The sequence below is a fragment of the Helobdella robusta genome (assembly GCF_000326865.2).
Source record: "Helobdella robusta unplaced genomic scaffold HELROscaffold_12, whole genome shotgun sequence".
Taxonomy (NCBI): Eukaryota; Metazoa; Annelida; class Clitellata; order Rhynchobdellida; family Glossiphoniidae; genus Helobdella; species Helobdella robusta.
The window spans coordinates 339,063-364,111 of NW_008703664.1; the positions used below are offsets into that span (position 1 = coordinate 339,063).

The 25,049-nt window shown below is 32.2% G+C and overlaps 5 protein-coding genes across 5 annotated transcripts; 4 read left to right on the forward strand and 1 right to left on the reverse strand.

Annotated features, from left to right (window-relative positions):
• Window positions 1–2,215: 2,215 nt before the first annotated feature.
• Window positions 2,216–4,461, forward strand: HELRODRAFT_167668 (hypothetical protein; the record flags this gene model as incomplete). The annotated part of the gene is made up of 4 exons (XM_009013415.1): window positions 2,216–2,528; window positions 2,804–2,872; window positions 4,082–4,247; window positions 4,311–4,461. 4 exons carry the CDS (start codon window positions 2,216–2,218, stop codon window positions 4,459–4,461), a joined length of 699 nt encoding a protein of 232 aa, XP_009011663.1.
• Window positions 4,462–5,175: 714 nt separating this feature from the next.
• Window positions 5,176–6,339, forward strand: HELRODRAFT_167669 (hypothetical protein; the record flags this gene model as incomplete). Its single annotated transcript, XM_009013416.1, has 3 exons — window positions 5,176–5,369; window positions 5,564–5,849; window positions 6,295–6,339. 3 exons carry the CDS (start codon window positions 5,176–5,178, stop codon window positions 6,337–6,339), a joined length of 525 nt encoding a protein of 174 aa, XP_009011664.1.
• Window positions 6,340–6,522: 183 nt separating this feature from the next.
• On the reverse strand, window positions 6,523–8,095 carry HELRODRAFT_167670 (hypothetical protein; the record flags this gene model as incomplete). The annotated part of the gene is made up of 3 exons (XM_009013417.1): window positions 6,523–6,694; window positions 7,190–7,355; window positions 7,885–8,095. The coding sequence occupies 3 exons, from the start codon at window positions 8,093–8,095 to the stop codon at window positions 6,523–6,525; spliced, it is 549 nt and encodes a 182-aa protein (XP_009011665.1).
• A 2,235-nt stretch (window positions 8,096–10,330) lies between these two features.
• Window positions 10,331–13,758, forward strand: HELRODRAFT_167671 (hypothetical protein; the record flags this gene model as incomplete). Its single annotated transcript, XM_009013418.1, has 2 exons — window positions 10,331–11,328; window positions 11,409–13,758. The coding sequence occupies 2 exons, from the start codon at window positions 10,331–10,333 to the stop codon at window positions 13,756–13,758; spliced, it is 3,348 nt and encodes a 1,115-aa protein (XP_009011666.1).
• An 805-nt stretch (window positions 13,759–14,563) lies between these two features.
• Window positions 14,564–15,124, forward strand: HELRODRAFT_73106 (hypothetical protein; the record flags this gene model as incomplete). The annotated part of the gene is made up of 1 exon (XM_009013419.1): window positions 14,564–15,124. The coding sequence occupies one exon, from the start codon at window positions 14,564–14,566 to the stop codon at window positions 15,122–15,124; it is 561 nt and encodes a 186-aa protein (XP_009011667.1).
• Between the last annotated feature and the right edge of the window lie 9,925 nt (window positions 15,125–25,049).

Consider the following 25,049-nt stretch of genomic DNA (forward strand, 5'->3'; position numbering starts at 1 on the left):
ATTAGATAAAAATGGGAAACTCTTTTTGCCTGAGGGTGCACTGGAAATTATTTTTCAGACATTTTTTGCTTATCATTCACAGTTGCAAACAAGTTTCCATCTATACATATTTTAAAGAATAATAATACTACCGCTGATTGCATTGGTGTGGAATTATACGAAATGTCGTGAGTCACATAATGTGCCACAAAAAGGTTCTTGATGCTAAATATTTGTTAATAACTGATTATATATTATCTACATTTTTTCTAGGTTTCATTTGTATTAATTTATTTAAATGGTTATTTTGATATTAGCATTTATGTTGTCTCAATCGTATACCATTATTTTTTAGTCATGCATTCAAGCATTCATTCCTTCTTTCACTCATTCACTCGTTCATACATTTTTCTATGGATTCATTAACTCATTTGTTTGTTGTTGTTCATCCATTACTTCATTTATTTATTATTTCATTTATTCATCTGTTTGTTCACTTCGTTTGTCCACTTTGTTTGTTCAAAACTGTTTGCCGAAAACACCTAACGAAGGCAGATTTGCATCCGCGACGTACACGGATCTCCTTATCGCAATTGATCCTTGCAAGTCTCACAAAATAATTCAATCGCTTGGTGGTCAGGCAATCAATTGAATTGCGCCAATGTGAATATGATTGCCGCTACTAATAAGACGAACTGAACTTATCTCTATCGGGCTTCTAATTACTCAACGTCAGATATCGCATTAATTGCTTTCTGCACTGCTCTGTGCGATAGCTTTTTCCTTGGTTGCTTGGTGGTGTTGCATCTTTATAAATGTGCAGTTTACAATATACAGTTTTATTTTATACATATTTGTGCATGTTTATATATGTATATATGTACATTTTCTTTTTTAGATGCTAAATACGCCTAAAGCCAACAATTTCATTAAAAAATGTAAAATCATCCTGCCAGACATAAATTGTTTCACAAAAAGTTGTTACTTCAAAATGATTTTCAGGATGCTTCTAATGGCGTTGAATGAAGGGAGCTGTAAGAAGCAAGACAACATGAAACATTCCGCGAAAGTGATGCAATATTTTTGTAAAAAAAAAAGCCTCATAGCAGAGTTTTTATGGTCGGAATGTTACAAAATAAATGATTGGTCACATGATCACAACAAACTTGACACTTTCCAGCTTTTATAATAGTTATTTAAATGTGTCCGTTTAAAAATCTGAACAATGAACAGCAATCTAATAACTTTTCTGCACGACATTTAGTAGCGCTTGTGACAAGCATAAATATTTTGCCAATTCATTCAATCAATTTCAAACTGACCAATCTTTTGTATAAATGTTTTACACTTTTCAAATTATTCAGAAAGATTAAAATACAAACAATTTGAATGAAAAATATTAAAATGTGTTTTTTGTTATTTTTTTAAAACATCAAAAATTGTTATCAACGAGATGAAAAATGAGTTGAAATGGGAAGAGAAATTTAAAAAGCATCGCGCTTTTCAATGATTTTTTACAGACACACTTTGTTTAAAATATTTAAAAAAAAAATAAATACAGATTGATGGGAGAAAATATTTTATATTCATCAAATAATGACATTTTCGCGGCAACTGATGGAATCATTGTTGTTTTGTGACGGCGGAATTCAATAAATTGTCATGCCTTATTACACGTCAAAGACTCTTTCTGTTCCATCAATATTCATTAGCATTATGCTTTTCAAACAACATAGCTTGTTTCAAAATGTTTGCTTGGTTTCATTTGAATATATCAGTTAGGATGAAATGCAAACACATTTTATACGAATTTAACTAATCTGAATAATAAAATTGAAATTTAATGTAAAAAGCCAAACATACTAAATTATTTTTATTTTTTTTAGAGCAAGATTTCAGCAAGAAAAAGATTTGTGAACATGCGAATTATGCTCAAATTGCAGGATTTGGGTAATTTTTGTAAATTTTATTTGAACATTAACTTTGAGTCAAAAAAAAATTTCTGAAATATTTCTTTAGTTAAAATTATTTATAAAGTGATAGTTCTTGTCAGTTATTTTTAATTACGGATCATCATCCCAGCTACCTCTGTTGTGACATTCGCTTTTGCATTCGATGGAGTCGTCACTGGCATGGAAAGCAGCTGGAAGGACATGGACTTAAAGCCATAAAGTTACAACAGAAAATATTTTACACTCCTTTGCCTTCAACAAAAGCAACAACAACAACAACAACAATGCTAACGAGAAATTCTGCCGAGCAGCAAACATCAACAAAGCCGCATTGTATTAAGATTGAAAGCTTTTGTCTGAGCACACTCCATCAAAGGATGAAAAAACAACCGACGACAATTCGGCATTATGAGACTCGCCACAAACGTTGGCTGCCTACTAAGAAGCCTCACAAACATCATCAGCACAAGCACAACCGCATAGAACATCAAACTAAGAGTAACCAAGCGGAAGATGAAAAGAAATACAATAACGACGAAGACATTGATTATGCATACAAGAATGCCAACGATAGCGATGAACTTTTTCTCAACAATGGTTTATTTATTTTGAATATAAAATGTTTTATTGTTATAAAAGGTGTTTAATATTTAATGATTATATCATTGCAAATATTCTAGCAAACAAAATTAAGATATCTCTTACTTTGTAATCTGTGAAATGCATTACTCAACGGCAATGTTAAAGAATAGTTCTTAAGATAAGTTCATCAACGAGCAATCTAACATACAAAACGTAGCATGGATGTATGTTTTTCATTAACTATATATAAATTTAAATACAACTTTTGATTATTATTAATCATTATGAAGAGGACGATGATGAACAATATTTGCCATACGGACACGTGGACAGGACTGAAGGATTGAAAGATAACACAGGTAGGTCTGTTCAATGTTACTCATATAACACATTATAACATATATCCAGTGAATCCTGCGTATCAGATTTTAACACTTTATTGTTTAATATACCATATATACACTTATAACACATTTCTCAGAATATAAAAATACCGCCTAAGGTATTATAACACTCTCTTCTATATCATCACATTGCAACATATGTCAATTCAATTAAAATGATAACAAATGTCTATAGACATTTGCATAGACAAAGGGGTAGACCAATAGACTTCTATATAGGAAACATATATAAGTATGTTATAAAGATGTCCATAGATGCAAGGCTACACAACACGTGCAGTGCACATTAATTAACAATATTTTGTTGATCTTCAACTTATAATAAAAATGTTTACTTGTTTTTTTTGTTTTTTTTTTGTTCACAAATCAAATTTTTTTTTATTTCACGGTTGTTCGCATTACGCGACTTGAACAGATGTTGACGAAGCGATAAAAAATAATTGTAAATTTCAATTTCGTTTCATGGATGCAGTCCCATGGAATGAAAGCGCTCGCATTTCTCAATGATGTTGCATTGTTTCCTTTATATCAGCGTCAAACAAACCAAATATTAAAAATTGAATAAAAATGAATTTGTATCAACGTCGATGGTGGAGAAAAAATCATTTTTGGTGTTTGAAAAATATTTTCCAACAAAATGAATTAGATTGATGGATTGGTATTATCAATAATAACTTCAAACTTAATAAGGAAAGAAATTTGTTAGCGGATGAGATTGAATCATTCATAAGGTGAAAGATAATTTGCTTTGATGCCTAACAATTTTTTAACCTCTATATTTTTTGAATAAATAATATATTATAATTTGTTATAAGTCAGCGTGAGTTTATTTTCCTTCAGCGGTCAATATATTACTATGTAGGTGTGAGTATATATTCCTTGTAACATCGTATAAACTGACGGTGGTTTATTGTTATTCTAGCCGCATTTGAATGATTAAATAGTTTGTACATTTTTTAAACGAAAAGTGTCAGCCTGAGTAAGTATAGACAGTTTTTATTTCAGAGCAGTTTGAAAGCACATTTTAAATTCATAGATGCGAGCCGTTAATTTTATGGGATAAACATTCTTGTCGTCTAATTTCTGACGTTCCATTTAAGAATACAAACTCTTTAATTTAATATAAGGTTAAAAAATTGAAATAAAAAAATGTTAAACACGCAGTTTGCGATTGGATAATTCCAGTGGGTGAATGTGTAGGGTCATGCCCGGTAATGTCTCCAAGTCAAGTTCTACTTTTCAATCACTCGTGCACTTATCTATTCATCAGTTTTGAAGATTTCAGAATCGAGCTGAAATTTCCTAGCGTTCTTCTTCAACTCAGTCCCAGGTTTGTAATAAATGACTGGTTATAAAAACAATTTCATTCATTTAATGTTTAAAAAAATCTCAGTTTGAATGCATGCCAAAATGCCTCACTAGTTGAAATTTATGACGGTTACGAAGCATCGGAAAGCCTCGTAGAAAAGTTCTGCGTAGTAAAACTGGATTCTGATAATGAAACTAATGGAAACACTATTAACTTTATTTCAAAAGGCAGTTGAAGTTGATTTTATTTTCTTGAATTGAATATAAAAAAAGTTCAAATAATTAATTTGCTATTTAATTACCATGATCCAAAATAACAATTTGATTTTGTTAATTTTGTAAACATCATCAAACTGACTCAATACTTTTTGTTGATTAAAGATTAATTAAATAATGAACAGAATCGTCAATCAGATTAACAAAAATTTGTAGAAAAAGTGCAACACGGCAAGAACAATTTGAACTTCGTTTCAATACATTTGGAAATATCATTAACCCGTTTCAATTAAAATTGTATTCATCAATATAACCAAAGTGAATACATTTAATAATCGTATAACACAGGTGCTTCGATGTTGTTGAAGTTCAACTCTGTTCAGCAGCAGTCTACTAAGAACGAAGTCAGCGTTGAGAAAGTCACCTCGTGGCGTCAACCATTTCAATTAAATCGCCGGCAAGATTTGCAGAAACATCGTCATCGCCATCATCATCACCCCCAAATCAGACTTCACCGTCAGCATTCTCATCATCAGCTCCACAACGTCAATACTTTTATCTTCCAAGCATTCGAAAGATGGAAATGTAAGTGTACAAATTTTGGCAACGGCGTTTCAAGTTATAACAAAAATATTTGTAATTTTAACCTTTCAAAAATGATTGCGATGGTCATTCAGGTCAGCTAGCTCAAAAATTATTTTATCTTGCATTCGATAAATGTAGACAGCCCAGACATGGCCGATAGAGTTGACGGCAGCGAATGCGACTGGATTTTCAACTCAAGGCAGACATCGTCTGGAGACTTTCACACACCAGACTATTACATTCCTACTTCCACCAAGTGCAGATACATATTCGTCAGTGAAACATCAAATGAAGGAATCGATATGCAAGTAGTCATTCAGTTGAATGTGTTCTACAGACAAAGGTAAGTCATATTCATAAAAGCTAATTTTATTGATACGACGTTTGACTAAAGTGAAAGTAAAACCATTTTTCTCAAATATTGCGTGAACAACTTATAAGGCAAATATAATTAATAACAATAACATAAACGATCCACATAATAAAACATAATTTACCAGTTTATGCACAATCAAATTGGAAGAAACAAATTCACAGGAGCCACGAAAATGAAACGTGCAACGAAAGTGTGTCGTTAACGGACGGAGATCTGGACGTTAAAAACTTTTGCATTTCCGAGATGGTTGAGAACGTTAACCAAAGATACAGTTACGTATACAGCGCATTCAACAGCGTAGTCACCGTAACTTACTCGAGACGCGTGAAACAAATATCCAACCCGGAGCCAACGTGGGTCAACTACAAATTCAGAAGAAAACATTCGCTTCAAAATATATCAAACAACACCTTAGTGCTTTCCAAGAAAAAAACATCTACTGGTGAGGTACAATTAAATTTCAACAAAAGTCATTTATTAATCGTTAAATAATTTTCAGTTGTCACAGGAAGCGGATCGAAAGTAGCGGCACTTCACTGCTCATTATATGCTTCAATCCTGATACTTTTTAAGCGATTCCATTCTGCCATTTGATTAGTTGAACCTTTACCCTTCGTCAAATACGTCTGTGATGACCACCAAAACAAACAAATTGGTAGAAAGAAAACTTGCCATATTGATTGGCTGATCACTAACCGCGTTTGTTCTTTTCCGATATCCCAAGCAAACGAGTGCAAAAGCTGTTTCGCAGAGAGGTCATTCACAACAAACGTCCAAGTCTGACCTGGACATCGAATATATTCAATAAATAATAATTTGATACGTTGGACATCACTTGAATAGAAAACATAAATGTTAATTCATTTAATATGTTTTTGTGTTGAACATGCAGAATCATGCAACGTCGCATCAAAATTCATTAGAAGTTGACGTCTAAATCAAAAAATAAATTCCTACCGACATACTACCTACCAAATGAAATCCTGAAAATAAGGAAAATGTCGTTCGTGTAAATAACATAACATTCAACAATAATAAAATGTCAGACATCTCCGAATCGATTGTTTTAACGTAGACAAAATATTACAATGAATGAAAAAAACTTTTAAATAATTACATATCAATTTTTATACAAAATATATCGAGCGACGTGAAAAACGGCAAAACCAATTAATAAAGGGTAAAAAATTAATTCTCTGTGAAGTCTGCTTTGGTTTTGAATTTCAAGCAATTTGATTTGTCGAGACAACACGTCAATTTGTTTCTGAAGATTCTGCTGATCTGTTAGTTTTCTGAAAAGTTCAAGTTAAAAAATCGAAAATTAAAATAATGAACCACTATGAACGCTAAATCTAAAGAGAAAAAAAATGTCGAACATACATCCATGTAAAACCTATTGCAAAAACTAATATCTGAACATATTATTTCGTTTAACTTATTGACAATTTAGAAAAAACTACAAAAACTTAAAAATTTTCAAGTAACCGCAGCTCCATTAATTTGGAGGCACCTAACGGATACTGCATTGTTTTCATGATTTGAGCCTTGCCACTACACTCAAGCATATGTAGATAAACATAAATCCAGAAAAGCAAATTTAAAGCGTAAGCAAACACAAGAGCAAAATTAATTATAAAAATTGAAATAGAGAAATGCTGATATCATTTTGTTTTAATAACCACAACTATGTACAGTATAAATTGCTGCTAATGAAAATAAAATTGAGCAACACTGTATAAAAAACCATAAAAATAATAAAATGATGAAGGATGATTTGTGAAACAAACTTGTTGACGGCATTCAACGTTTTTTCAGTGAACTCTGATAACACAGGAAAGTTACTTTCAAGCAAGCTGATGATTTTTGGAGGAGTTTGAACATTCAGGTGCAGATCATCAACCATGTTCTTCATTGGCCTATCATGGATGTCGTTCTCAGCACCACTGTTTTGCCCTACATAAAAACATCATTCTGGTTTAAAAGTTGTTAACTCTTCAAATATAGAACTCAAAATCTGAATAACCAACCTAGTTAGATAAAATGAACTTTATACGAAATCAATTAGACAAAAAAATTTAGACAAAATGGAAGATTTACTAAAAATGCATAAGACAAATGACTTGAGATGATAAAACATTAGACAAAATAAATTAAACAAAATAAACTTAGATGAAATGATAAAAAACAAGAATCATGCCATTTAAAATAATGAAACAACATCTTAAATATTGTTTCTTAAACAAAGTTAGAAAAATAAATAACTAAAAACAATGACAATATGTGAGATAAAATGGCCAGTGATCATTCAAGCAGAACAGAACATACAAACATCTCAATACAAACACTAATGCTCAACAAAATGCTGAGCAAATTAAGAAACTGTCTACAAAATGCTTACTCGTAATGACAAGTTAAACACATGTGCATCTTTTATTATTTCATCGGTTTAAACTAAAATATATGAACATTTATTTATAAATACCATGCAGCATTATCCTATCTGGAATGATCATCTGTTCAGATAAGTTCATGTCTCCCCTGTCAAACAGGATGCTCTCGGGAGCTTGCTTTTTTGCTACTGGATAAATTCGATCAGGGACATTCATTTGCATGCTTATCTGAGCTGTGTAGTCCAAATCGACAGTTGCTAAGCCTTGAAACTCTTCAGTTAAGCTTCTCTGACGATAATCCATTTTGGTGAATCTAAACATTTTAATTAAATAAAAATTAAACAAACATTTTTGGTATAAGATGAATAATATAATAATGAATCCTTATTCAAAAAAAGGTTTTTTTTTAAGATTTCATCAGTCTCAATTTGAGTGACCCAGAGCCGAGTGAGTTAATTTTGGTTTGAGAAATAAGTAACTACAGTACAAACCAATACAGCAATATTTTTATTATTTATTAGTAAAAGTAAGTACTACTGTAGTATTGTATAAAATACTATACTTCTACTACACAACAACTTCTGTATTTATTTGTACTACCAGTACTAAGAACTACTTACTTGTGACTGAAGTAACTTATACTTTTTAATTTAACTTACTCTTTCTTACTAATAATAGTATACTTAATAGTATAAATAAGTCTTATACACCTAAACTAATTACAACTATCTAATACTAATTCTATAATCTAATAGTATATTTAATATTTTATATTATGATAATATAACTTGATAATATAACTAGATAATATTATTATCTACACCAAAAAAATATTCAAATAAATAATAACCAGCGACGTTGTGATGGCCAAATGTTGCAGCAATTCGGAAGTGTAATTTTTCAAAATTAAAAAGGGAAAAATGTCATACGACAACTGAGCTTTAATTAGAATAAAACAATAGCAGAGGTTAGGCAAAACTTCAAATTCGAACTATAGTTTACAAAGAACGTCTATGAAGGTGCAAACGAAACGAAATGTTGTAACGATGTCTTCAAGTTATTTTAAATTTTGATTTGTTTTATATTTTATTCCTTTTATTCTATGTTGAATAGTATAGATATATATATAATAATATATGATGTATATAGGGTTTATTCTATATACGGTTTTATTATTTCATGCGCTTTATTCCTTATATGTTTTATTTGATTTTATAATACAAAAACTCCTTACATCGATAAGTTCTTCGTTTAAAAAAATTGGACATGTCAGCAAAATTGAAAAATGTAAAACTTTGAAGTTGACTTTAAACATACATAAGAACTGTAAAATTATAAATTTTTATCGTTATAGAAACTAAGGAAACCAAATTTGAGATGAGATATATCAGTGTGCAAATATAAAAACTAGAAAAACTAGGCCGTCTTATAAATTTTTCGTACATTTGAAGGAAATCAAGATATTGATTCCAACCATTGTATATTTTATACTAGTATTGCTCAATCGTATTCTTTCCATTAAAAATTTCACTGGAAGCAAGAGCACCAGTGAAATCACACATGAATGGAGAGTCGAGACCCAATGAGCTTAATAGATCTTAAAAAACTAAATCCTATAGAATAACGACGCAAACACTCTAAGGTCAACGTTCATGCTGAAAACATTATTTCAATTCCTATCAATATTTCACTGATCCCAATTATCTGTGGTGTTGTCTGTCTATATACACATATATAAAAAATTTCATATATACTCTATATATACTATATATATATATAAACATGTGTGTGGTGTGTGTGTGTGTGTGTGTGTGTGTGTGTGTGTGTGTGTGTGTGTGTGTGTGTGTGTGTGTGTGTGTGTGTGTACTCTATATATGTCTATATAAAAAAATTTAAGCATTTCAAGCAACATGAATGGAATAGCAGCAACAGATTCTTTAAGAAAACAACTCCAAATATCGTTCTACAAGGTCCAAAAAATGCTACTCGAAAGGAGATTCCAAACGATCTTGAACAGAGTACAAATCGGCCATACAAAATGGCACTCTCATGGATTCTTGAAAAAAAAACACCTCCAATTTGTAACATCTGTGGAATCAAACTAAAAATTTCCCATACAATCACAGAAAGCAAAAAATATAAAAAACAAAGAATAGAACATAATATACCAACAAACATGGAAGAAATATTTATCAATAATTCAAATACATACAGTTTAATGGCTTTTAGCATGAATACAAAATTGATTGACAGATTGTGAATGAAGCAACAGGTACAGCCATATTAAGAACAGAGAAAAATAAGAGAAGACAAGGCGTAAAGATAGCCAATTTGGGCTGAAACGCCGGAAATCTGCACAAAACAAACAAAGCATTCGACCAAAACGATGAGTGACGTTTATTATAAACACTATAAGCGATAATAAAATTGTATACTGTAGTTGAAGTTATTGTTAATTATGGTATTAACTTGATCGTTTTTTAATAGGTTTACAATTAATTACATTATATTAATTAAATACGTATATAGCTGCAAATAATGCCTAAAATAACATCAAAAGGTGACATTTATTTTGAACCAATTAGCGATAATATATTCAAAAAACCATCAAATTTATTTTTTAACAAAAAAATTAATAAAGTTGATTTAAATTGCAATGATAATAACAAAAAATTCGAGTGTACACCAATACTTACTCCCAGAAGAGCCACTTCCTGTTGTCGAAATTATGATTTCATTCCGACATCGGTTCTCATACAAAAACTTTTTCATACAGACAAGCCAGCAGATTTCAACGACACCGCGTACAATCAAAAAACAAGGCAGTTACTATTTTATTTGCATCGGATGTGGCTCAATCAAGCTATGTGCGATGTTATCATAAATGCCATAGGTGGGGCAATAATGACCCATCAAGTTGTTTTGTGCGCCTACAGCCCAACGTTGTCCAATATTTTTTCTCAAATGCAAATTCAAAAAACTGCAACGATCAACATGTTTCAAATACCAAAAGAAGTATTAGCTGAAGTGCTGAATTTTCTTTACACAACAGATTTGCGTCTAAACTGTCGTGTAATTGAATATGTTGTGCTGTGTGCCAAACAATTAGATCTGCCTATAATTTTAGATGTATGTAGTGATTATCTAGTGCAAGCGGCTGATGCAGAAAACATTATTCTCCATTACTCAGTGGCGGCAAATAATGAACTCGAAGAAATCAAAGAACAACTTTTAACAGTAATAGCAAAGTCTTTTGATGAAATTCATTCCCACCCACACTTTTATCTTCTACCGTTCGACCGCTTGCATGAAATTTTAAAGAACAAAAACTTTGACACATTTGACCTTAAATTGATGGAAGCAGTGGTAGAATGGATTGATTTTGATCGTATCAAAAGAATAGATCACGCAAGAGATTTACTGAACTATGTGAATTTTGAAAAAATAGATCCAACGCATTTAACAGCTTTGTTAGATAGGTATGAGTGGTTAGCCGTTGATGAAACTTGCCGAGATCTTATCTTTGACATCTACAAGTAATTAAACTTCAAAATTTGAGTTTATATATGTTTAGCATGCAATTTATTGTATTCAATCGTTTATTATTAAAAAAAAGGTTTCATGCTCTTTCTACTGTTCGAGATGTAAACAACACTTTGAGCTTTGATAACGGTACATTTGGTACTAAAAGCAGAAATTGGGAGTCATCAGAAGGTTCAAATCCGCCCGTAGCATCATTCAGCAGTATTAGAAATGTTTTCAAAGTTAGAAAACCATCAGAGAATGATTGCGTGACAAATTTTGACAAAAAGTTTAAAGATTTGTTTGAAGTGAAAAATTATAACTTAAAACCTCCATTAAAATCTAGCCAAAGAGACGAGAAATGGTATGAGAACGATGTTGTCAATGTATGGAGCCCACCGTTTGCAAGAAAAAATGATTATTTAGTTAGGTCTGGTGATCTCAGTTACAATGATAATTTTGATTTAAAAAAATTTCAAATAAGCAATCGTGAGAACTCGTCCTTAGACGGTAGAAATGATATCTACAAAAACATGGACTACTGCATCACAAACTTGAATAACATTCAGCCAATTTGCAAAAAAAGTGCAACTTACAACAACCAAGATCGTATTTTCAACAATTTAAAAAGATTGCGACCGCATCCTAAACTAAAAGATTGCTTCCAGAAATCTAATCAGCAGCTTGATTTTTCCTATGACCAAGTAACAAAAAATGACTTATCAGAAAATAGTTTTACAATATATAATCCAAAGGTAAGAAACGGTGGTATTGATGTTGATTATAAAAGCGTTAATGTCAGCGAAAAAACCCAAAAATTACTATCAATGGATTTAAATAAAAAAATTGAAACGGTCAACAATGAAATGCGACCAATTAGATATAAAGTTTTAACCAAAAATTATAAAGATTTTACTGAGAGGTTAAGTTCAAATAAATGTAATCTATTGAGAGCTAAAAATTCCCTATCGGCAAGCAACGCAGCTATTAAAAACATACAAATAAAATGTGAAAAAGATAATAATTTGACTTTGACATCGGAAAATCAGCAAAAAAATATTATGCCAATTACTACTTTGGATAACGGCATGCAGAGACAGGATATCGATAGGGTCAACGAAAAATTATCCGGTCTTTCGACTGAAATTGATTTAAAATCTTTGTCAATTAATGGAAAAGATACAGTCAACGATAAACATAGAAATAAGACTACAGATCAAAATATTTTAACGGATAAAGTTACTGGAGAAGTAAATCAGCAAACAAACGTTTACATTAAAAATGAGGAAGAGACGTCAAACAATCAGGCGAAATCTTATCAATTTTTGTCAAAACTACCAAGTGAAAAAATTATTGCTGAAAATACACAAAAATCAAGCACTAATTTCACCGAATCGATAAAAAGTCAAAAACAATTAAACAATGTTACTTTACAAAATGTTTTGTCAACAAGCTATTGTGACAAAAACACAAGCCCAATTTCAAGTCTTTTGATAGTTGGATTGGGACAAAATGGAAATGAAACGCAATGCAGAGAAATGAATTGCCAAATGTTAAAATTGCAGCAATTAGATAACGCAAATGGATGTGTTTTAAAACAGTGCGGCACGCAAACAAAACAAACTGAAACAGATTTAATTTCAGGACAAAATATTAATTTTGTTCAACCAAAAAAACTTTTAGTGGACAAATCTACTTCGTATAGAGCAATATTTGAATCCGGAAGCAAAATCAATAATCAGAGTGGAGATAAATTAACTTCCTATAGTTCCCAGCCCCACCAAAGTAGTGAACACTATAGCAAACACTTTTTTAAAAACAACCAATACTCCCAACATTTAGTAAAACATAACGTACCCAAACAAAGCATGCGCTTGTCAAATGAAAACGATTTCACAAACAAACATGATTCACCGGTGACGGGCTTCTCAAAGAAACAAAACATCGAGCTTCCCGAGAAGAATCGACACAAAGACCAGCAATCAACAATAAACCACGATACCAATTCTTCTATTCAAGAAAAAGTGCTAACTTGGGAGTCCTTGAACAAAAGCGTTGAAAAACAACAGATTGGCATGAAGAATGTCCAGCTTCAAACACTTTCATCATCAAGCATAAACACCGAAGTGTCATATGAAATAAAACCATCAAAAACTGTTGGCATCAATAACGTAAAATGCGAAGCTCCTCAAAAAAGTAGAATCGTAACATATTCCTTCTCAAACACCGGGTTGAATGACAAGCATAAACGGTTTTATAAATGTGAAGACAATGTTTTCATTCCTTATGACCCGACGCTTGAAAAAAAACTAAGCGATAATTCAAAACTCAAAGCAGCGGGTGTTCTGAAAGACCCTGCTACGTGGATTTATGAAGATGACAAAGTGGAAGTTTATAAAAGTTCTATTAAAAAAGACAATAACAGCTGTCATAATTTGAAATAATTCACTTTAAATATTTCTCTAATCAATGAAAAATAGAATATCTTCTTCAATATGCTTGAAGTTAAGGCATGATATTAAAAACTGGAATCACTTGATCGTAATTGCCTCATTATAAAGTTTACTGAAAGTAAGAACTAAGTTGATGTCACACTTTCATTTTTTATTCCACACAAGTATTCATCAAACAGTAGATGAATATTATGACTTGTTAGCGGGTACAAAATTTTCCCGATACTGGCAATCATAACATTTTTAAATGGCAAGATGATTTTGTAGATTAGGATATACGTAGACTATTTTCCGATCAAGTAAATATAGTAAATGTGTGCAGATCATCACTGAAGATTAATTTTTCATAATCAAGTTTACTTTTAGTTTTAAACTTTAAAGTATTCACATTTGTTTACGATTAGGGTTCGAAAAGTTCGGAAAGTGGTTACATCGGTTTCAAGTGTATGCGTTGGTTATGTAATGGCTATTAACGCGCATTAGATATTTGTTGTCATCATCGTATCAAAACTCATATTTCATTAAATTAAATTAAATAGTTGTCACCATTATAACAGCTCTTACTTCATTATTAATTTTTTTCCCTAATTAAAATTTGTGTTGTCATGCGTGAGCTCATATTTCGTTTAAACTTTAAATGTTTAACTTAAAAATTATCTATAAAAAACACATTTTATTTTATATATACCTGACTTGACACCTATATCTAACAATCCAACTTTAACCTTGTTGATCGATGTTTTATTACGTAATTGCTTTTCTAATTCTCGTTCTATCTGCATCGTTTTACTTCGTCATGGATAGCAGTACCAGCGGTAGTCATGAAAAAGCAACGATTCAATATCTAAAAAATATAAATTTAAAGAAAATTGATGGGTCAGATGATGGTGGATCGTTCAAAGCGTCAGAACTGTGGAAAGATGGAGGAGCGGTGATCATGGTTGTGAGGAGGCCTGGATGCATTTTGTGTCGTGAAGAAGCAGCTGAATTAACAAAATTAAAGCAAAAATTTAATGACAAAAACTTTTCTTTGTTTGCAGTAGTCCATGAATTAATGGGTGTTGAGGAATTTCGCAATTTTTTTGACGGCGAAGTTTTTCTGGATCCGGAACGTAAATTTTATGGACCTAAGGAGAGATGGATGTCTTTGGCTGGTTTGTTAAGACCTTCTGTCTGGCTTTCTCTGATCAGAGCGAAGAGAAAGCACGTGTCAGGTAACACCGAAGGTGAAGGTCGGTTATTGGGGGGATTGTTTGTGATTGGACCAGGTGACAAAGGTATTTTGTTAGAACACAGAGAATCAGAGTTTGGAAATCATGTTGATCGTGAACTTCTTTTGAATGTAATAAATGAATGAATTGTTCAAAAATCAATTTTGCAAAATTTGAATAATTTTAATTATTTTACATGTTAAGATAGTTGAAATATAAAATAAACGATTTCACTGAAAAAAAAATTTTTATTTTGCCATTAAAATTTGTCTTCTTTTTCGATTGACAGTTATATTGTTAATTTACTAACGAACAATGCATTTTTATGAACGAAATTCAACAAAAAATTCGATAATACTTTTAACATAAAAAAAATTGAAAATCTTTCTAACGGTAGCTTGTTGGACTTCAAATTTGTAAACTAACGGATACAAGTGGTTTTTGTGTAAACGTTTTAAAATAATTGTCCACTGACGCCTAGTGAAAACAGTGGTAGGCATTGCGGAAGGGGTCTAGTAGTGCGACAAGTAGGCAGTGGCAGTGCGAGTTTTATGGCAACGCTGGCAGCTCATAAATCGGCTGCCAACAGCTCCTAGCGAACCTATTGGGAATGCGCCGATGTGCGTTCGACATCCTACCGAAGACTAAGCCATATAACTAAGTTCGTGCATAATTTTAGTTCAAAAAATTTGTAGCGAATATCAATTTATTTCTTCACGTAATTTACTAAATTCGATTACCCACCAGTTTCGAAGTAGCCTTAGTCTGGTTTACTGCTTTAAAATCGTCTTTAGCGCTTAACTCAAAATGATTTATATAAATTTGAAATCGGTTAGTTAACTGATTTAAAAAATTTGTGATAGTGTATTCTTCTGATTGTAAACTCCACTTAAGCGCGCATCCATTGATCCTTGCTGAGCATATACTTATTACTTAGAGGGAACCTCAAGATAATTGTATCCACAACAGCCAAGATAAAAAATTAATGACGCAAAAGTTCAGGTTAAAGGCGTAGCTATGTACCTTAGTGTATGTAATTTATTCAACAATAAATTTTTTTGTCTTAATGAGCATTCGAATAAATGTTATAAAAGTCACCCACACGTTATAAATGTCAGTAATTACGTTAGTGCATGTTCGTGGCACCATGGCACCATAGCTAACGAGCCGAAGACTTTCATACAAAAACTGCCCGCTGTGTCTCGATGCAATGGAGGGTGGGTGTCTGTGCGTGCCATACATTTGATTAGTTCAGATTCAGAGATATGTGAAATAGATATTTTCAAGAATTTTATTTCACTAATTGGAGTTATGTTAGTTGTTACTACTCGTATGAAAGTGCTGTTAACTAACATTTGAACAACATTTACCTAAGTATGTTAAATAACAATAGTTATAAAAATTATTTTAAAATTTGTGATTAAATACTCTAAAGTAAAACTTTGCCAAAATTATGATTGTATCGTCAAACATTTTTACGATACGTGTATTTCAATTGTTTCCAAGGCTTTTGTTAATAACACGAAATAATGTGCTCCGTTGATATAACGGCTATGATTATTACATCTGGCAGACCATTAAGCAAATTGGCACACAACAGTATAATTATGTCAAATTGTCGACGTAATTGTTTAGGAGATGCGCCAGTCTGTTTACTTATGTGAGTATATTTATGTGCTAAAATTGTGCTTGTGTGTGTGTGTGCGTGTGTGTTTATTATTCGTCAGAATTGCAGGAGGTGCGTGTGTGTTCATAAGTTCCTGCGTACATGCATCACTTCGAATATGAAAATAAAGATTTGTGAAATGATGTGAGAAGATAAGATCTTTATGAAAATAAATTAAAGTTTCAGATAGTTCGTTTTGGGATTATGGAATATTATGCCTTGTGAAATATCATTATTTGTGGAAGTTTGGATGACTTTTGAAGTATCACGTTTATGCGATACACATTGATTGCTGTTGTCCCGTAATTTCCACTCAAAAAAGTATTCCATCCCAAGAGCAATATCTGCTCCATATGAGGGTGTATGGCGCAACAAAGTCATTAAAATAATTTCGTAACGTGTTTTAAATTTATGAATCAAATTAATAATGAACTGCAATTCGATTCATTTTAAGTCTTAGCTGGTCATTAATAGAAGATTTAACTTTATTGCTATTTAAACAAGATTAATTAAACAACGTTCATAGTTTTTAAAATGTAAGTACAAACTTATCGATTGTACAGATGTAATTTTCTCTTTGCTTGAGTATGTACCGTTGTTAACGCTTAGCATGTCTAATTTTTTTTTATAATTTTCCCACTATGTAAGATTTACATATAAGGAATGTTTCGCAACACACAGCAAACAATGGATTGATAAGAATAATTAAAATAATTTAATGTATGTAGAGATGCATTCCATTGCACACGTGAGGTATGTTGAATAAGCCAAGGCAATAAGCCGCTAGAAAAGAATGGTGTCATCCATCAACATCCAATTAAGTTAATAACAAGCCATGCATCATTCCGCCTATTATTATCCAGTCAGTAGGGGAATAAACAACTTAACATGTATCAATCATCATTTTCATCATCATCTACACTGCCTCTATAGAAAAAAAACTCCAGTCTGTTACGTGTGTGTTAAATAGAAATACATACATTCCATCCATGCCACTAAATTATAAGTTCATCAATCTCTCCATGTCGTTGAGCGATACAAAATTCTTTAAACAATTTTTGATGTGAGTCGTAAAAAAGAAGTCAAAAAGAAGTTATTGAAAAATTAAATTGGTTTTAAATTAGAGTGACTGTAATTGGAGATAATTTGCATCATTTGTGTAGATTATTCATGGTTGAAAATTATACAATGACCTGAATTTGTTAAAGTGTTTGACTACAGCAAGTAGCAAAATTATTTCTTCTTGAAAATGAGTATATTTTATACTCAGTAATAAACCCGGTTAAACATATATGATAGAAGAAGATAATTGAAATATTAAATGAATAATATATAAAATAAATTATTTTTTATTTTTATTTGGAGTTTTAACAAAAGTGAAAAAAATAATAGGAATGACATAGAAATGCAAACTCAATCTACCAATAGTAGGTACCTGCAAATAAAATAATGTGAACTGAGGAATCCAATCATAAATCACGCAACATTTTTGCATACCTACTTTACTCGCTCTACATACAATACACTCATATGCACATAAACACACGCAACTCACATTAAATATGTAACAATTCATATGAGAGCATACCTTCCATTTGATGATGTTTTCGCATACATACAATCACTCAAATGTTTATTTGTTATTTTATTGCAATAATAATAGTATCGTTAGGTTAACCGAGTCCGTGTTCTCGGATGTCTGTTTCTGTTATACTTGCATGCATGCGTGTGGTGTGGTGTGGGGAGGGTGGTGTGGGGAGGGTGGTGTGGGGAGGGTGGTGTGGTATGATGTGGTGTAGTGGGTGTGGTGTGGGATTAGGTGGGACTGCTTCATATCGGGCTTTTCCTAATTTTGTTATTTATATCTGTTAATACTACTTCTACAACAGTAACAGTGGATTCTAATCTTGCTAGTTGTTAAATATGATGAAATGAGCATGAAAACAGATTTCCAAACTTATCTTCAACAAGTTATGTACACGTTTCGCCAAATGATTGTAGTCAAAAAATGAAACTCGTTATAATCTGAGAATTCGTGAATTGAATGATAAAACTGTTTTCATGATTTGACAAATATGGACACAGACAAACTTCATTTGTCTGTATGCATCAAATTACCAAGTGAACCTAAAGAATGCTCCGGCAACTCCAGCGTTGTCGCATCGTCAAATAATGCAACGCTGAACCATTCAAACTATATTCATTGGGTCGATTTCAGTGGGTGACTGAAGTTAGTTGTTGTCATCGTATTGTCGACATAATTGACATGACTTTAAACCAGGGTAGAAAATGTTCAATATTTTGGGTGAAATATGTACAGAAATTAACAAAGAAAAAGTTATCAACTTTAGAATTTTGAAAGCCATCGCGAAGTTCTGGATCCGCCACTGTTCTAAATTGAAGTTTTTAGACAGAGACTCAAATAAGTGTAGAAATGAAACAGCAAAGAGTTTTTTTTAAACGTCATGAAAACGCACTAAGTAGATGAAGCAGTCTGACAGGAAGAAAATGATGAAGTCGCGACTTGGAGAGGCTGGTCCTGGAAATGTGTGGAGTTGTGAAGATGTTATAATGTGGTGTTGTGATGTATGATGTTGTTCCTGTTCGTATTGTCTATAGGGGACGATTTATGTTTCAACGTGTTTCATTTTATTATTAACTAGATTAGTTATATTTACTAATTGAAAACCAAAGAACTTTTTTCCATCTTCAATCATTTTAAAATCATTTTGTTCAACTGATGCGTATAATAAATAGATTGAAACGTAAAAGCTTAAAACTAAAAGGCAACGTTTAAGATTAAACAGCTTGACGCAAACAACAATGACGCATGCAGTATATTAAAAGACTCATTCAAAATATTATTTGTTACAAGGAACTGAGCGAAACACAAACATGTGAACAGTACATACAAAAATGGAGATAAGCCCAATGACGGGATGTGATATGATGTGATGTGATGCTATGTGCATTATTGGTTGGAAGTGGAAGGATGAAAGATTTAATTGGGAGAGTAACACGACTCCCAAGAGAAATTTTATAGTGATGACAAAGATGATGACGATGACGACGACGATGATGATTGCGAAGACGCTGATGATGATGACGACGATGCTGCCCACGATGATGATGATTATTATTATTACTATTATTATTATTATTACTCTTATTATTATTATTATTACTATATGATATTTAGTATTAACATGATTAATTTTATTAATAGTAAAATGTTGACAGTTAAACTTTAAAAAAATCACTTTACCGTAATACCGTAATAAATATTAAAAGTATTTATTTGTACAAGAAAGTGTACAAAATTATAACTGCCTACGATGATAAATAAATGAATAACATTCGAGGTGTTCGAAACGTGTCAAAATCCTTCCGCAATGGTGCTGGTATCGTATCGTTACTTATCGGAATGAATTTGAATGGTATTGTAATTTGGTTATGTAACACCAATGAAATAAGATTTTATTAACATCATTATGGTATGGTAGTTATTAGTTTTTTCTATACTTTTCAAAATTTGCTGAAAAGTTCGAAGTTTGAACAGACACACATAAACAACACGTGCACACACACACAACACTCACACTTATGCAAACACACACAATGCACACGTACGTGTTGTGACGACGGTACAGCACGGAGTCGACACACACACATACACACACACACACACGCACACACACGCATACACACGCACGCAAACAAACAATACACGCACGACCGTGTACAATTAATACAACTGCGAGCGTGTTTGCTTATTTAATAGAATTATTCGTCTGTCCATGAATAAATAATGCAATCACACTGACGCACATTTCCATCATTAAACATGGAACACATCACACGACAGCTGGAGATAACTTGAAAGAAAGCCAAAATGATTCAGTTACTACAACTAACTTCACCATCACTCACTCCAATGCAATTCTTTTAGTTTTATTTAGTTTCCTGTTGAAAAAACATATAGCGTTTTACTGATTGAATAATTCTTTTATAAAATACAAATTGCGATTAGGTTTAATTTTATAGCTGTCACACGATTGCTAAAAACATTACCACCATCTTCCACAACAGAGATTGCTGGTTGCATGCAAGATAATGACCACCATCATTTTAAACAAGCTCTCACGACGCAAGTAATTTACACTGTCACAGCGCCGTTATCATCTTCGTCATTATTACGATCATAGTAAGTGTTGTTATAATTATCATTTTTAACATTTAGACCTGGAGCACGTACTGCATAGAAGAGTTGAAATTATTTGATTATACACATTGCTCTGTGGCGAACTTGTACTTTGGAGTGGTCTTCCATACAGGCATTACATGATTTTCTATACATACGTACATGGTCCTAATACATACATACATGGTCTTCCATACGTACATACATGTTCTTTCATACGTACATACATGTTCTTTCATACATACATATATGGTCTACTATGCACACATGCATTATCACATTTTCACATCAAAAAATCATCGTTCCACACATCACAACATCATCACCTCACTCATGACAGCATCACCACATACCACATCATTATAAACAATCTTTGGGTCTGTATTTTCGTGTGTGTGGTGTGTGCGTGTGAGTGTGTGTGTGTGCGTGTATATGTGGTATAATCACTAATTAGGCGTAATGAAAATCAATGCAGAATCCATTTTCAAAATTGGATTCTTGTCAGTCGGTCTGAACGTACGAACGTGTATACAGTGCATGTACACAAGTGGTATATATATATATATATATATATATATATATACATAGATTGATGTCATTATATATATATATATATATGTGTGTGTATATTTATTTATATATACCTCTATTTATTCATGTATTATTGTATATGTGTATGTATGTATATATGTAAATGTATGAGCAAATATTATTTTGTTTGAACAAATGACAGAGCTCTCAACAAATGTTTACACAACATACGCAGAGAATGGACAGAGAGCAAAATTAATAAGATGCACTGACCAACCAACTGACCAACCAAATGACCAATCAACCAACTAACAAACCAACCAACCTAATAACTTACCAGCTTAACAACCAACCCACAAATCAACCTAGCAACCTATCAATCAACGAACCAATCAACCAACCAACATGCCAACCAGCATGCCAACTAATATACCAATCAACGAACCAATCAATCAAGCAACCTATTAACCAACCAATCAACCAACCAACTTATCGACCAACCAATCAACCAGCCAACTTATTAATTGGTCAACAAATCTATCAACTGACCAACCAAACAACTAACAAACTAACAAACCAGTCAACCAACTTACAAACTAACCAACCAATCATCCAACCTACCAACCAACTTACCAACTGGTCAACTAACCTACCAACCATCCAACTAGCCAGCCAACCTACCGCAACTGGCCGATCATACTGGCCTCATCAATATTCATGCTTAAGTGGTCAGACAGAATTGCATTCGTTAAAATAATAATGTACGTACATAGAAAGGGTGGTCTGCATATGATGATGATGATGATGATGACGATGACGAGGACGATGATGATGATGATGACGATGATGACGATAAGATTCTGTGTAGTGATTATAACGATGTGTGGTAATGATGATGATGATGATGACGTTTGATGGTGATGAAGAAGATAAAGATGAAGATGCGTTTAAAATTGATAGCTGATGATGATGATGAGAATTTATTCTTTGATTATACAGTTTTGATAAGCACAGAAGATTCGATAAATAATGATAATTTAATCTTGGGTTTTTAAGATTTTTGATGAAATAATTATTACTTCTGCAGATGAATATTAACTTTGGTTTATTTTGTTAAAAATATGACAAAAGATTTAAAATGAAACTGTTAAAAGAGAGCAAAGAAGCTTGTTTACTTGGCATCACGATGTACGTCAATAAATCAACCGTCATCATCTTGAACTTTCTTGTGAATGATAGCCATGATATGCAAGTCACCATATGTTCATGTCCAACACAGATGTACATGAGCGTACAGCATGCATTGAAATGTGTACGACGCATTTGTGCACGCAGATGTATACAACGAGACTGTACAACGAGATGTGTGTGTACATCGTTGAGCGGATGCTGCAGCAATGAAACGTGACTCAGGCTATTCATTGCATTGCATTGGTTGGTCTTTAAAGCTGAGGTATGTATCGCACGATGGTTGCTTGGATGATGACTACGACGACGATGTTGTTGTTGATGATGATAACGATGATTTTGTTGATGATGATGATGATGATGATGATGATGATGATAGTGTTGTTGATGACGATGACTTTGGATGTTCAAACTATAATACTTTAACAATCATAAATTAATTCATTTAATTAAAAAAGAAATTTTATAAAAATGATTAATATAAAACGTTGTCAACTACTTTTTGGTGAAGTAAAAATTTGTGCTTAAGTTAAATAACTTGCATGGCTCGTGTGATGAATGATGATGTCGTCATCATTAATAACACATTATCAACACAGCCAACAACATTAATACAACAATAACGGCACCACTAAATTAACGACAACACCACCAACAACAACAACAACATCAACAACGAAACATCTTTTATCTTGCTAATCTTCAACATAAGCTTAACGTAGAAAATTTCTCATTACACGGAGTATTCTGGCGAATTTTATGCTGTTATTTTGTGTTGTTGTACTGTGTTATTGTTGGTTTGTTGTGCTATGTTGTTACGTTGGGATCACAGTAAAATGTTTTTTAAATACGAAAAAACACGACTAATAAAAATTTTGTTCTATGTAATATGGAATATACTGAACAAGATAAATTTCAATTAACCACTTACTAATATTTTAACGCTGCAAAAAATTTTGTGTGTCGTTGTATATCGTTGCATGTTGTAGGTAGTTGTATGTTGTATATTTTGTGCACTATTGTTTGTTGTTGGAAAAACAATGGAGGAGGAGAAGCATGTTCGGCCGGGAATTGTTATTGTATTCACTTATTGATCCATCATGGAAGGCTTCCCCATAAAACATGAATGGAGTGCTGGCATCGAGGCATGTGAATATCTGCCTGTGTGTGCGTGTGCATGTGAATATCTGCCTGTGTGTGCGTGTGCATGTGAATATCTGCCTGTGTGTGCGTGTGCATGTGACTATCTGCCCGCACGTACGTGTTCATTTGTGCGTGAGCAAAGTTGAAAAAGACACTCATTCAGGCACATTTACACTTTATTAAGTTATTATATTTAATGCTGTTGCACGTGTTTGTGTGTCTATGTGCTAATGCTATTTCATTCCTAAACGTTTGGAAGAGGAGCTATGCATGGAAATACTTGGTCATGAACTCATCAATGTAACGGTCATGTGCGTGTTATATGAAAATTGCAAAGGCAATAAGAGTATTTGATTGACTTGAAAAGAGAAAATATTGCGAAAGAGTTTATTCGTTAATGTAAAATTAAATTAAAATTTCGTTTATGAATTCTAAATAAAAAATGAACATTGCATCTTTTAAAAAGATCTGTAAATCAAACTTATTTATTATTGAAACTTTTCATAAGAGTTTTATTGTAAAAAAATGTTTAGTATTTGCAAAGGGTAACTTTCATCCTTGGGTAATATAATTTTATAAACATGTTCAATATGAATACAAATAACTTCACACAAAAGTGATAATCTCATTGAATTTTACAATAGTTCAACATTTTGATAATTGTGAGTAATTTTCTGTTTTTTCAATGAAAGCAGTTACACGCTCATTTAGAAAAATTGTTCATAAAGAGGTTTAGTTCTCATTGGTTCGTCAAAATATTTGCAAATCCGAGGCTGGCTTAGATGCTTAGATCAGGAGTGGGCAAACTTTTTGCTGTGAGGGCCGCATTGAGAACAATTTTATTTTTGAAGGGGAGAATTTTTTAAGATTTGTGGCTCCTTTTTTTGGTCATAATGTCTGGTTGACGACCTTTTATTAAGCGAGCAAGGTCACGCGGGCGGGCCACATAAAATAGCTTTGCGGGCCGCATGTGGCCCGCGGGCCGTAGTTTGCCCACCCCTGGCTTAGATGGAATCTCCTCTTTGCCAACCTGCCCTTTCATATATAAATATCTAAATATTTCATATAAATATTTAATAAATTTATTCAAATATTTTTTTGGCAAATCTTATGTTACATTTTTTGATAAAAATTGATAAGATAACTTTTTAACATGCATCAATCTATAAATATGTAAATACATATATATGATATTTATACATATAAAAAATATTACATATATATATATATATATATATATATGTGTGTGTGTAATATTATATATATATGTAATATATATATATATATATATGTAATATTATATATATATATGTAATATATATATATATATATATGTATGTAA